The sequence below is a fragment of the Mandrillus leucophaeus genome, unplaced genomic scaffold (assembly GCF_000951045.1).
Source record: "Mandrillus leucophaeus isolate KB7577 unplaced genomic scaffold, Mleu.le_1.0 Scaffold22, whole genome shotgun sequence".
Classification (NCBI taxonomy): domain Eukaryota; kingdom Metazoa; phylum Chordata; class Mammalia; order Primates; family Cercopithecidae; genus Mandrillus; species Mandrillus leucophaeus.
The window spans coordinates 914,553-927,520 of NW_012102254.1; the positions used below are offsets into that span (position 1 = coordinate 914,553).

Here is a 12,968-nt window from a genome sequence, read left to right on the forward strand (position 1 = left end):
GGATTGCTGTAATAAACACATCCTGCTTGGGAATAGTCTAAAATCGAGACAGGGAGCATTGTCTGTGAGAAATGCTTAAATCATTGTGGGAAACTTAGAGAAACGCACAGACTCTGGATTCCTAGTTTGAATGATAAAATTTTCTTTTTTTTTTTTTTTTTTTTTTAGACAAGAGACTAAGGTATATTGTTCACATCCCAGCTCTGCAAACCCAAACACTCAATGTTCCCCTAACTGGGATTATTCTGCAGGCTCCAGAGGCACTAAGCATTCTGTTGATGTTAGTAGCCACCTGCCTAGATGCAGTGGGGAAGATTGACTTGACATGTCCTTGTGAGAGCTATTGTTTTGCTTAAATCTTCGAAGTTTCAGCTCCTTTTACGGGTTCCCTGGTTTTAGATTATTGCACATAGCCATCCTGAAGATTGGCACTGAATAGCTCTATTTTTTGGATTAGTTTCCCAAAATTATAGTTTAAAACCTTGGTCCCTGACAGCTCCATTTTTAGCTTTTTCATCCTTTTTGAGAAGGAACAGATTAGAAAAGAAGGTGAGTTGTTTTTTGGTTGTTAAGACACACACTGTAAACTATTTTTAATTTCAGGGGTTTTGTTTTGGGGATTTTTGTGTTTATTTAGTGCATGCCTAATAAGCTAGCCAGATTAATTATCTGGAGACCGCTAGAGTATTTTCTTTGTTAACTTGGCAGACACCGCATATGCGAAGAACAAACTGAATGGGAAATGGTATTACTTTGATGATAGCAACGTGTCCCTGGCCTCTGAGGATCAGATAGTGGTGAGTAGGCCATGATATGTGGTTCTTCCTCATGTCTTTATGGATTAAAGCTGGGAAGAGCCTCTGTCAGGCTAGTTGGTTATTTCATCATCCTGATGTGACAGTGGGAGCTAGGTGTGACAGAGCTGGCTGGCATTCCTTCAGGGACCTTCATAAATGAGATGCTCAGCTCACTTCAGAGTTCTCTGCACAGGGCTCCTTCCATTCCCTGCTCCCTGGCAAAGCTGGAAGGGTCTCCTCTGTGTGGATATGGCAGATCTTTGAGAGTTTTGGACAACTAGAGAAAAGCTGGGGAAAATGGGTGCTTTTTCCAACCACTGAATGGCCTTTCCCCCTCTTGTATTTTAGACTAAAGCAGCTTATGTGCTATTTTACCAGCGTCGAGATGATGAATTTTATAAGACGCCTTCACTCAGCAGTTCTGGTTCCTCTGATGGAGGGACACGACCAAGCAGCTGTCAGCAGGGCATGGGGGATGATGAGGCTTGCAGCATGGACACCAACTGATGCTGACTCCACGATCCTGCCACCCTGCAGCACCAGCGCAATCCCCCAGGAGAACATCTTTGACACTCTGCAGACTGCTAGTGTTCTGTCCAAAAACCAGACAAGGAAATACCCTTCTTTTATGAGCAGAAGGGGGAAAAAAAAAAAAGACCGTTTACCTAGAAGAAGCTATGTCAAGAGGCTGAATTATTTTTATTTTTAAACAGGTGGTGAGAAATTTCTGTGAAACCTGTGAAGCTGAAAAGGGGGTGGGATGGGGGTACACAATGGAGTATGTCTGATGGATCCCAAAGAATGGAGAGAAACACAGGCGCTGAGTATGGAGCAGCCTGGAGACCCACCCCACCTGCAGGGCTGCCCTGAGTGCCTGGATTTCTGGTTCTGATGCTGATACTAGTCACCCCAAGTAGTCTGCTCACAGTAACCCAAGCCTCAAGTAAACTCCCCTTTCCCTCGCTATGTACACTGATACGGGTTTATAATTTTTTGAAAGTTACCCACTGAAGCCCATTTCTCCGTTGAGTCATCTTGTAATTTCCAGCTTTCTCCCCGCTAAGGAAATGAAGATATTTAGTGTTGGGGATCCTGGCCTCTCAACCTCCTGTGGAACCCAGCAGTTATGTTACATCCCCTGCTACCCTAGATGAATTAAGACGGTCAAATGCTGCGTGGAACTTTTATTAGATAACACTTTTTATTAGGTAACACTTAAAGGAAGTCAGTACATAAAACTGCCTGGTGCTGTGTCCCATCCAGTTGTTTCCATGTTGGCTTGAGAACAGAAATCTTTGTGGGAGTTGTCAGCCTGGAAAGGGCTCCAGTTCATGACGATTTAGGGTAGTAATACATTTTGGTGTTACCCAGATGCTTTCTAGAACAGGTTCTTTCCTCATCCCTGCCAAGACTCTTACTGGGACCCCGGTCGAAAGACCCGTCCCCACTCCCACCGAGGGGCCAGCTGCTGCGTGTGGGGCCACAAGGCCTTAAGGAACCGGACGTACGGGTCTGGGCTTTTTTGTTTGACCTTTAACCTAATCCGTGGGGGTGCGGGGCCTGCGCGGGGCGCGCGCATGCGATGACCGTTGGCTGGGTAGGCGTCACTGCGCTGCGGGTGAAGACAAGGACGTGGCTGCGACCTGTCGGAGGGCGGGGTGCGGGGTACGGCCGGGCGGCCTGGGAGCCGCGGTGGGGCGAGAGGCAGTAGCGGGGCGGGCCAGGAAGCTGTGGGAAGTGGGGCGGGGCATCCTTGGGACTTCTGGCAGATCGCGGGTTCCTCCGCGATAGCCGAGAACCGCCTACTCCAGGAGGAAAGCCCGAGGGTTGTGGGTCTTGCTGTAGCCAGGGCCAAGCTCCGGGAAATCGTGGCCGTTCAGGGGTAGTTTGCAGCCTTATTTGTAACATTATTGTGTTGCCCTGTGCATTTCCAATGCATTACATAAAGACATGGTCGCTTTTAGGAGAAATGTCTGAAAAACTAAGAAGATGCAGAAAGGAACTGACTGCAGCCATTGACCGGGCCTTTGAAGGAGTTAGTTATTCCCAGGAGTGCACAGGCCAGCGGAGGCTGGAACTGAGCGCTGCGCCGCTCTCCTCCTCGCTGCCCGTGCACAGACTCCTCTGCAGAAGACATCCTCTGGCAGCCTGCTCCTCTGCTGTTCCTTTTGCTGCTGTCCCATGTGCTCCTGAGAATGAGAACCCTGCCTTTGCAACAAACCATGCCCCGGTAAATGCAAAACCACATGCTCTGTGCCCCGAGAGAAAACCTCTGACCAGCAAGGAAAATGTATTGATGCATTCCTCCATTTTGGCATCTGAAAGAGAGTCTTGGAGAACTGCAAGAGAGGGGGAAAACTGGAGAAAAGAAAATTTAAGGTGATTCTGATTTTGATAGCTTAACAGCTACAATTAAGGGGATTCTTGTTTTTGAAAAAATTGTTGAAGATCCTAGATTTAGTTCATGACAGTGCTCTTACCTCCTCTTGGCAACTCTGTGACTGCATTTGGGGAGTTCATAGACATTCTTCAGAATCTGGCCTAGGAAACAGTTATATTTTGTGTATCTGTTCCAGTTGAGGGGCTAGTTGTCAATCGTTGATGTCAAACCAGTCATGGAAACCACTTTGTAGTACCCAAAGGGGTAGTGGATGTAAAATAACCTGGTGTTTAAAATAACCTTATTTTTTAAGTTGCAGAAACAAAAGTCTTAATTCCATTTTAACTTCTGTGTTTGAATCTGGACACTGGGGCCTTTGATACCCTCCTTTGCCCACATTAGGGAGAGGCTGAATTGAAGTCTGGGCCCTACTTCCTGGCTTATCTTTGCCTCTGCTCCCCAACTACCCCAGAGTTTTTTGGACCATCACCAGGTCTCCTCTAGACTTTTTCTTCTCCCAAGTGACTTGAAATTGCCTGGTCCCAGACAGCTTGACTTGGAGAAGGGATGAACATAAGAGATGAAGCTTCAAAGTTCTGCCATCTTGGCTGCTTCATAGGAAGGGAATAAAGAGGCCATTTAATTCATTCAGCTCCACAAAAAATTTTTTTCCTTTCAACTCCACAAATAAATTGGTACTCATAAGCAGTGCAGGCCTTATTGGGTGTGGTGGCACGCCTGTAATCTCAGCACTGGGAGGCTGAGGTGGGTGGCTCACTTGAGGTCTGGTGAAACCCTGTCCTTATTAAAAACACAAACGGTAGCCGAACGTGGTGGCGCGCATCTATAATCCCAGCTACTCGGGAGGCCGGGGCAGGAGAATTGCTTGAACCCAGGAGGCAGAGATTGCAGTGAGCTGAGATCTTGCCACGGCACCCCAGCCTGGGTAACAGCAAGACTCCATCTAAAAAAAAAAAAAAAAAAAAAAAATGCTGGGCATAGTGGCTCACACCTGAATCCCAGCACTTTGGGAGGCTGAGGCGGATGGCTCACCTGAGGTCAGGAGTTTGAGACCAGCCTGGCCAACATGGTGAAACCCGTTTCTACTAAAAATAGAAAAATTAGCTGGGCGTGGTGGTGGCCGCCTGTAATCCCAGCTACTCCAGAGACTGAGGCAGAAGAATCGCTTGAACCCGGGAGGCAGAGGTTGCAGTGAGCTGTGATTGCGCCATTGCACTCCAGCTTGGGGGACAAGAGTGAGACTTCGTCTCAAAAAAATAAAATAAAATAATAAAAATAAATAAATAAATGAAACAAACAAATGCAGGCTGGGTGAGGTGGCTCGTGCCTGTATTCCTAGCACTTTGGGAGACCGAGGTGAGTGGATCGTCTGTGCCCAGGAGTTCGAGACCAGCCTGGGCAACATGGCTAAACCCTGTCTCTAAAAAAGAAAAAAAATTAATACAGTCTGATACAGTCGTGTGAGTCTGTAATACAGTCATGTGAGTTATTATGGTAAAGCTGTTAGTCAGTTTCTCCACTGACGTAGCAGTTTCCAACTGTCCTCTAATCAAAGCATAAATGACAAGATCACCAGTAAGGTTTTGTCTTTGAGATTATCTAAAACTGAGTTTCCCTTCAATATTTTCTTGAAAGAGAATCTAATTCCCCACCTTTTCTTCCCCCCAACCTGGGGGCTGCAGGAAAGATATGGAGAGAGATTTGAAGGCTGACTCAAACATGGCACTCAACAATTCTAGCCAAGAGGTCACAAAGGATCTGCTTGAAATGATCGGTGAGTACAGTGGGCCAGTCCATCCTGTCCTTGGGAAGATAGGTCCTTCACATGGGTCTGAGTCAGCAAGTATCTCAGATTTAAGAAACACTCTCGGCCGGGCACAGTGGCTCATGCCTGTAATCCCAGCACTTTGGGAGGCCGAGGCGGGCAAATCACGAGGTCAGGAGTTCAAGACCTGCCTGACCAATATGATGAAACCCCGTCTCTATTAAAAATACAAAAATTGGCTGGGCCCGATGGCTCACACCTGTAACCCCAGCATTTTGGGAGGCCGAGGCAGGCGGATCACGAGGTCAGGAGATTGAGACCATCCTGGCTAACATGGTGAAACCCCATCTCTACTAAAAAATATAAAATATTAGCCGGGCATGGTGGCGGGCTCCTGTAGTCCCAGCTACTTGGGAGGCTGAGGCAGGAGAATGGCGTGAAACCAGGAGGAGGAGCTTGCAGTGAGCCGAGATCGTGCCACTGCACTCCAGCCTGCGCAACAGAGCGAGACTCAGTCTCAAAAAAAAAAAAAAAAAATTAGCTGGGCGTGGTGGTGCACACTTGTAATCCCAGCTACTCGGGAGGCCGAGGCAGGAGAATTGCTTGAACCTGGGAGGCAGAGGTTGCAGTGAACCGAGATCGCACCACTGCACTCCAACCTGGGGGACAGAGTGAGACTGTCTCAAAAAGAAAAAAAAAAGAAACACTCTCTTCTAGTTTGAGTACCATACCAAGATCTGTCTCTTAAAATTTTTTTTAATTAGCTGGTCACAGTGGTGTGTGCCTGTAATCCCAGCTACTAGGGAGGCTGAGGTGGAAGGATCACTTGAGCCCAGGAGTTCAAGCTACTGTACTACAGCCTGGGCAACTGTATGAGATCCCATCTCAAAAAAAAAACACCACCACCACTTTTTGCAGGGAGAGACAGAGTCTCATTATATTACTCAAGCTGGAGTGTGTGGTACAATCACAGTTCACTGCAGCCTCAACCTCCCTGGGCTCAGGTGATCTTCCCAGCTCAGCCTCCCAAGTAGCCATAGTACTATAGTAGTACTACAGGTGCACGCCACCATGATTGGCTAATTTTTGTATTAGAGTTTTGCTATGTTGTCCAGGCTGGTCTCGAACTCCTAGGCTCAGGTGATCCATTTACTGTAGCCTCCCAGTGCTGGGATTATAGGCAAGAGCCATAACGCCTGGCCAAAACACTCTTATCTTTTTATTTGGTAGATTTGTTTTGCTCAGACTCTGCATTGAGTACAGAACTGAATGTTAACAAACCCTGTTCCTTCCCTCATACAATTGATTATCTTGTGAGGTGATACATCAATCAGGTCATGTCATAAATGTCTAGATACATTGAGTCCCTGAAGGCAAGGGATGGTGGCCACTAGGACATGGTGATTGAGCTTAGATTTTTAGGAAACAGGACATAGGCAAAAAGGAGAGAATAGTTTAGCTGGGGTCGGTAATTAAAGGTTAGGAGAAGGGCTGGGCACAGTGGCTCACACCTTTAATCCTAGCACTTTGGGAGGCAGAGGCAGGCAGATCACTTGAGGTCAGGAGTTCGAGATCAGCCTGGGCAACATGGTGAAACCCCTTCTCTACTAAAAATACAAAAAATTAGCCAGGTGTGGTGGTGCACGCCTGTAATCCCAGCCACTTGGATGGCTGAGGCATGAGAATTGTTTCAACCTAGGAGACAGAGGGCAGAGGTTGCAGTGAGCCGAGATCACACCACTGCCCTCCAGCCTGGGTGACAGAACAAGACTCTGTCTCAAAAAAAAAAGAAAAAAAAAGATTAGGAGAACAATTAGAAGTCAAAAGCTTTCCTATAATTCTACCACCCAGAGATAACCACTGTTAATACAGTATAGCATACATCCTGTCAGACTTTTTTTCTACATACAAATCTCTGTGTCTTGTATGTGAACTACATGTGCTCTATTTTTTGTCTTATCTTTTTATTATTATTAGTAGTAGTAGTAGTATTTTTTATAGAGACGGGGTCTTGCTTTGTTACCCAGGCCGGTCTTGAACTCCTGGTCTCAAGTGATACTCCTGACTCAGCCTCCCAAAGTGCTGAGTTTACAGGCACACCATGCCAATGTGCCCTGTTTTTAAAAAACTCATACTACAGCTCCTAGTAAAGGGATGTATAACCTTGGGTGCTACCTGAAGCTGTTGTTTCTGAAGGGTCTCCAGGTTATGAGGGAGGAAAGGGAGGCCTGGTGAGGGTAGGTACTCACCCTGGGCCACAAAGTAAAACCCCTGTCAGCCTGTGAGTCTCCTCCAGTAGCTCCAGGAGGTAAACTGAAGTCATTACTGCCTCTACCCACCATCTCCCTTGGCCTTCACCAACATCAGGGAGCCTTTTTTTGAGACAGGGTCTCACTCTGTTGCCCAGGCTGGTCTCAAACTCCTGGGCACAAGTGATTCTTCTACCTCAGCCTCTCAAGTTGCTGGGATTGCAGGTACACACCACTGCTCCTGGCTGGGCAGCATTTTGATTACCCTAAAGCCCTTGGTTTTTTTTTTTCACATTATGTCTTGTCATCCCTGAGAGCCAGGACAGATAACCATGTACATTTCTATACCCTCACACTTACACCTTTCTGGGGGACTGGCATGTAGTTGGAGTAAAAGCTTGGGCCTGAAAGGAAGGTACCAAACCCACCTTAATTTGGCAGTCTGGCAGCCTGCCTGTCCTGGGGCAGGAATGCCTGCTTTTGCATAATCCCTGACGAATGACAACCCATTCATGGTTTTTAACTTGCACCTGAAATGTCTTCAGAAACCTTCCACTGGAATTGTAAAGCTGAATGTTCTTATTTTTAAGACCATACAAGCATCCGAACTATTGAAGAATTGGCTGGAAAAATAGAATTTGAAAACGAATTGAACCACGTGTGTGGTCATTGCCAAGATTCACCCTTCAAAGAGGAAGCCTGGGCCCTGCTGGTGGACAAGAGCCCTCAGAAGGCCTCAGATGCTGACCCTGGCAGCCTCAAACGGGCTTTTGATGATCATAATATCATTGAGACTGTTCTGGACTTGGAAGAGGACTACAATGTGATGACCTCTTTGAAATACCAAATTGAGTAAGGACAGTTGATCTAAGCTTTGATTCCTTACAGCAGGAGGCTGCCCTTCAGCCTGAGCAGAAGCAGCCACAGTGGCCGTCAGGGGCCACATTTCTCAAAAGATTGGCAGAACCTGAATTACCAGACCCTTTTAAAATCCCAGTTATGTCCCTTTTTAAGCTGTGAGACCAGTTTTCTTGAATTCCATTGCTTTGAAATGTTTCCTATTACTGATTTTTTTTTTTTTTTTTTTTTTTTTTTTTTTTTTTTACTTTCCTTGACATCTCGAATGTGTTTTTTTGATCGATGTTCAATATACCCAGTACCCATGGTAGGTGTGGGTTGTGCGCCTCTGCTGTGTCTCTTGGTGTTCTTTTCCATGGACCCCTAAAAAAGTGCAGGAGTGGCCAGGCACAGTGGCTCACACCTGTAATCCCAGCACTTGGGGAGGCCAAGGCGAGTGGATCACTTGAGGTCAGGAGTTTTGAGACCAGCCTGGCCAACATGGGGACACCCCATCTCCACTAAAGATACAAAAATAAGCCAGGAGTGGTGGTGTGCACCTGTAGTCCCAGCTACTTGGGAGGCTGAGGCAGGAGAACTGCTTGAACCCAGAGGCAGAGGTTGCAATAAGCCTAGATGGCAACGCTGCACTCCATCCTGGGTGACAGAGCAAGACTCCGTCTCAAAAAAAAAAAAAATAATTTAGCTGGGCGTGGTGGTTCATGCCTGTATTTCCATCTACTTGGGTGGGGGCTGAGGTGAAAGGATCACTTGAGGCCAAGAGGCGGAGGTTGCAGTGAGCTGAGATCACGCCACTGCACTCCAGCATAGGTGACAGAGTGAGACCCTCTCTCAAAAGAAAAAAACGGGGAAGAAAGGAAACTGAATCTCAGGGAAGTGCCCACCTCCTGAGCTAATAAGAAGGAAGGAATATGGGGGTGAGGCAGAGCTGACGAAAGGCTGTTTTTTGCTTTGATTGTTTTTAAAGACCAAGTGAAGTATAGTATAAGAAGGGGGGAAAGAGTGGAACAAGGAGTTAGATCCGTAACTGTCAGTAGTCAATTGAGATAACTCACTACCTTTGGACCAGCCAGGGCTGTTTATAAGTGCTAAAGCCTGAACAAACCAAAGAGTTGGGGAGAAAGGCCTAATAGCTGAGTGATTGCTGAACAGACTGTCCTTCAGGCCAGTGACTCTGGCATAGGGCCGGCTGCATAGCCAGCAACACCCCTTACCACAGGTCTAGTGATTCCTCTGGGCTCGAAGGTGGAGGCTACACACTCACTCATTAGCAGAGGTTGGCCTGGCACCTGCTGGCGCCCCAAGAACTATAGTATGGTTAGACCCTGGCCACTTGATTGCATGTGCCTCCCCAGTGGGCATGCCCTGGTTCCCAACCAGTTGTGGTCACTGTCACTGCCCTGCCTGGGGCAGGAGTAGAGGTTAAGACTAACTAGAGGCTCCTTCCAGGCCGCCTACCACTCAGTCCTTGCAGGAGGTAACACACTCGATAAGCATTCACAGCCTGTGGAGTCAGAGGCCAATTTCTTCTCCCTGAGCAAGAAGAATGGAAGCAAATGAGAAGTGCTCACAGCATGCTCGACTGCCCCTGCTCAGGTGAAGAATAGCCTGTCTGGATGGAGAGATGTCAGGTTACTTGATACTCAGAAAAACAGGTCTCAAAACAGTGCCTTCCAAATAATACATGTGGTTGTGGACACTCTTCTATAGATGAAGTGGAGCTTAATTCCTGTCCTTACCCCCATATTCCCACCTCATTACCACCCTTTGAAGGTGAACTAGACTTAATGATTCTTCCCACGATTAAAGTGGGAAAAGGGAAAAGTCACAAATTTATAGTGGGAAAGCCTGGCAGACACCTAACCAAGTGATGTCATATATATGTCATGAGAGGGGTACATAACTTCCCTGGTATTCCTACCAAAAACCAAAATTCCCAGTATATGATCATGAGACAAATATTAGACAAATCCAGATGTGGGGGACATTCTACAGGATACCTGGCCAGAACTCAAGACTGTCGAGATGGCCGGGTGCAGTGGCTCATGCCTATAATCCCCAACACTTTGGGAGGTTGAGGTAGGCAGATCACTTGAGGTCACGAGTTCGAGATCGGCCTGGCCAACATGGCGAAACCCCATCTCTGCTAAAAGTACAAAAATTAGCCAGGCGTCATGGCATGTGCCTTTAGTCATAGCTACACAGGAGGCTGAGGCAGGAGAATTGCTTTAACCCAGGAGGGGGAGGTTGCAGTGAGCCAAGATCGCATCACTGCACTCCAGCCTGGGCAACAAGTGAGACTCCACCTCAAAAAAAAAAAAAAGACTGTTGAGGTCATGAAAAATAAAGACAGACTCAAAAACTATCAACAGACTACTAAAGACCAAGAAGACAGAATGGCTAAATGCAACATGGAATCCTGGAGTGCATCCTGGAACAGAAAGAGAACATTATTGGAAAAACTGATAAAACTTGAATAAAAACTAGTGTTTAATGTATTGATGTCAGTTTCTCAGTTTTGACAAATGTATCAGAGTTATGTAACATGTTAACATTAGAGAGGCTGAGTGAAGGATATATATGAAGTATCTTTTCTGTAAATCTAAAGTTATCCCCAAACTTAAAATGCATGTAATTGCACTTTGGATCAAGTGCAGTTGATCTCAAGTTTGTGAAAATGTGTATGAGCTCATGTGCAAAAAAAACTTTTGGGAGTGAGGGTATAGTCTTTTTTTGTCATCTGTATTTTCTAATTTATCTGCAGTGGATATGTATCAATCACTTCTTTAAAGACAAAAGCAGTTAGTTTTAAAATCCTTATCTCTAGTCAACTAGCCATGGACATCCTTCACAAAGTACCTGTCCAGACCCAACTTTCAGTTTCTGAAGTGGAGTCTAGGGGCCACAACAGGAGGGCTTGGCAGGACCCTGACACAAGGGCAGTCCTTTTCTGGGGGAGCTAGATCCTCAGGAGCTGGATTCTCTAGGTCTCAGGAGCTTAGTTAGTTCACTGGTTTACTACTGGTCAGGGCCTGGCCCCTCTCAGGTGGGCCTTTGCAGGCGTGGCTGTATTAAATGGGGATCTAGCCAGGCAGGGTGGTTCACGCCTGTAATCCCAGCACTTTGGGAGGCTGAGGTGGGTGGATCACTTTAGGTCAGGAGTTTGAGACCAGCCTGGCCAACATGGTGAAACCCTGTCTCTACTAAAAATACAAAAATTAGCCGGCCTTGTGGCACATGCCTGTAGTCCCAGCTACTTGGGAGGCTGAGGCAGGAGAATCGCTTGAACCCAGGAGGCAGACATTGCAATGAGCTGAGATTGTGCCACTGCACTCCAGCCTGGGTGACAGAGTGAGACTCTTGTCTCAAAAAAAATTTTTAAAATGGGGATCTATCTATCCCTAACTCTAGAAGACTTTGAAATTTATTTATTTTTACCTACCTGGAGTAGAGATGGGAATGAGGGCCCAGCACAGGGTGAGGATGGGGAATGAGGGAGAATACAGGCTCTCCCTGGCCAGAGAGACAGGTATGTCTTTGCTTAAGCAAAGCCTTTATGTGAAAATTCAGATTTGCCAAACAGGCAATTCGTCCTGGAATCCTTGAATGTGGAACTTTTCCTCACTGTAGAAATGCAGCTGTACAGTCAAGCAGGTGAGCCCTGAGCCTCTCCATGGCAGTCCCAGATTAGCAGTGAGTGGGCACATAGGCCTCCTCATTTCCCTGGTGACACGATCTGTCTCTGCATCTCTGGCACCCTGAGGTGCCCAAGAAGAACTTCCCGCCTTCGTCATCTGAATCTATACAGTGGGCAGATATATGCTTATTTGCTCAGAACAGGGTTTGGGGAGCTGTTCTCCAGGGATTTAGTTGGAGGGAGAACAGGTGCCCAGAATTTTAATAAAACTTCCTCAGGTTTGTAAGGAGCTAGGACCAAATCTTTCTCAGGCAGACTTGATAGTTGACCTTGTTCGTGACTGAGAAACTTTAAATGTTTTACATCATTCAGTTCTCTCCCCCACAGTTCATCTTGGCAAGCCAAACAATCACTGAATTGTTTCCATGGAAACACCAAACTGCAATTTGGATTACCAGAATCAAAATAGAAACAAGACAGCTTCAAAAATAAATAGCTTTGGAACTTGCTAGTTGCAAACTGCAAATTCAAGCCATAGCACAAGGCATATGAGAAGCTGGATCCATCCAACCCTATGACAAAAGGGTTTCCAGGATCTATGGCTGCATCCCACCAGTGTTAATGCCAAAGCCACTAGAAACCAGGGTTGTAAGCCAACTGATGATAAACTTCGTAACAATACTTAAGGGAGGAGCTGGTCTTTAGAAGCTTCTAGAAGGAGAGATTTAAGAGCTGGAGGGGAAGGCTGAGAAGAAAGGGCAGGAACAAGGAGAGAGGTAAGTGAATGGCAGAGTGAAGTTCCAGCAGGGAGCACAGAGTCACAGCCGAGGCCTGGGAGAAAAGCAGCAATTCTTTTTTTTTTTTCTGAGACAAGAGTCTTGGTCTGTCGCCCAGGCTGGAGTGCAGTGGCGTGATCTTGGATCAATGCAACCTCCGCCTCCCAGGTTCAAGGGATTCTTCTGCCTCAGCCTCCTGAGTAGCTGGGATTACAGGCGTGCGCCACCACTCTTGGCTAATTTCTGTGTTTTTAGTAGAGATGGGGTTTCACCATGTTGGTCAGGCTGGTCTCGAACTCCTGACCTCGTGATCCGCCTGCCTCAGCCTTCCAAAGTGCTGGGATTACAGGCGTGAGCCACCGCGTCCGGCCAGCAGTTCTTTCAAAGAGGACATTAAAAAGGGCTGGCTGCAGACTGGAAATGATGACCCGGCCCTCAGTTCATTCCGATTCCTGTGTTCCCCACACTCACAGGCATCACTGCCT

The 12,968-nt window shown here is 46.8% G+C and overlaps 2 protein-coding genes across 5 annotated transcripts in view; both read left to right on the forward strand.

Annotated features, from left to right (window-relative positions):
• The window catches only part of USP4 (ubiquitin specific peptidase 4 (proto-oncogene)), a 75,429-nt gene extending 73,961 nt beyond the window's left edge, over positions 1-1,468 (forward strand). For 3 of the 4 annotated variants that reach the window (XM_011980920.1, XM_011980921.1, XM_011980922.1), the window contains 2 exons: positions 709-797; positions 1,146-1,464. In XM_011980920.1, coding sequence (XP_011836310.1) covers positions 709-797; positions 1,146-1,304 — 248 coding nt within the window. In that variant the 3' untranslated portion in view covers positions 1,305-1,464. Of the gene's footprint in view, positions 1-708; positions 798-1,145 lie in introns of all 4 variants that reach the window. The other variant, XM_011980918.1, reaches the window with a different exon arrangement.
• Positions 1,469-1,682: 214 nt separating this feature from the next.
• On the forward strand, positions 1,683-8,907 carry LOC105540351 (chromosome unknown open reading frame, human C3orf62). The gene is made up of 3 exons (XM_011980917.1): positions 1,683-3,176; positions 4,881-4,972; positions 7,803-8,907. The coding sequence occupies exons 1-3, from the start codon at positions 2,731-2,733 to the stop codon at positions 8,066-8,068; spliced, it is 804 nt and encodes a 267-aa protein (XP_011836307.1). The 5' UTR covers positions 1,683-2,730; the 3' UTR covers positions 8,069-8,907.
• Positions 8,908-12,968: the final 4,061 nt, after the last annotated feature.

Excerpts from the sequence above, each read along its gene's own strand:
- LOC105540351 (XM_011980917.1), top strand. The coding sequence starts at position 2,731 with ATGCATTACATAAAGACATGGTCGCTTTTAGGAGAAATGTCTGAAAAA. Across the intron at positions 3,177-4,880 it reads TGGAGAAAAGAAAATTTAAG|GAAAGATATGGAGAGAGATT; the intron begins GTGATTCTGATT and ends TGGGGGCTGCAG. Across the intron at positions 4,973-7,802 it reads GGATCTGCTTGAAATGATCG|ACCATACAAGCATCCGAACT; the intron begins GTGAGTACAGTG and ends CTTATTTTTAAG.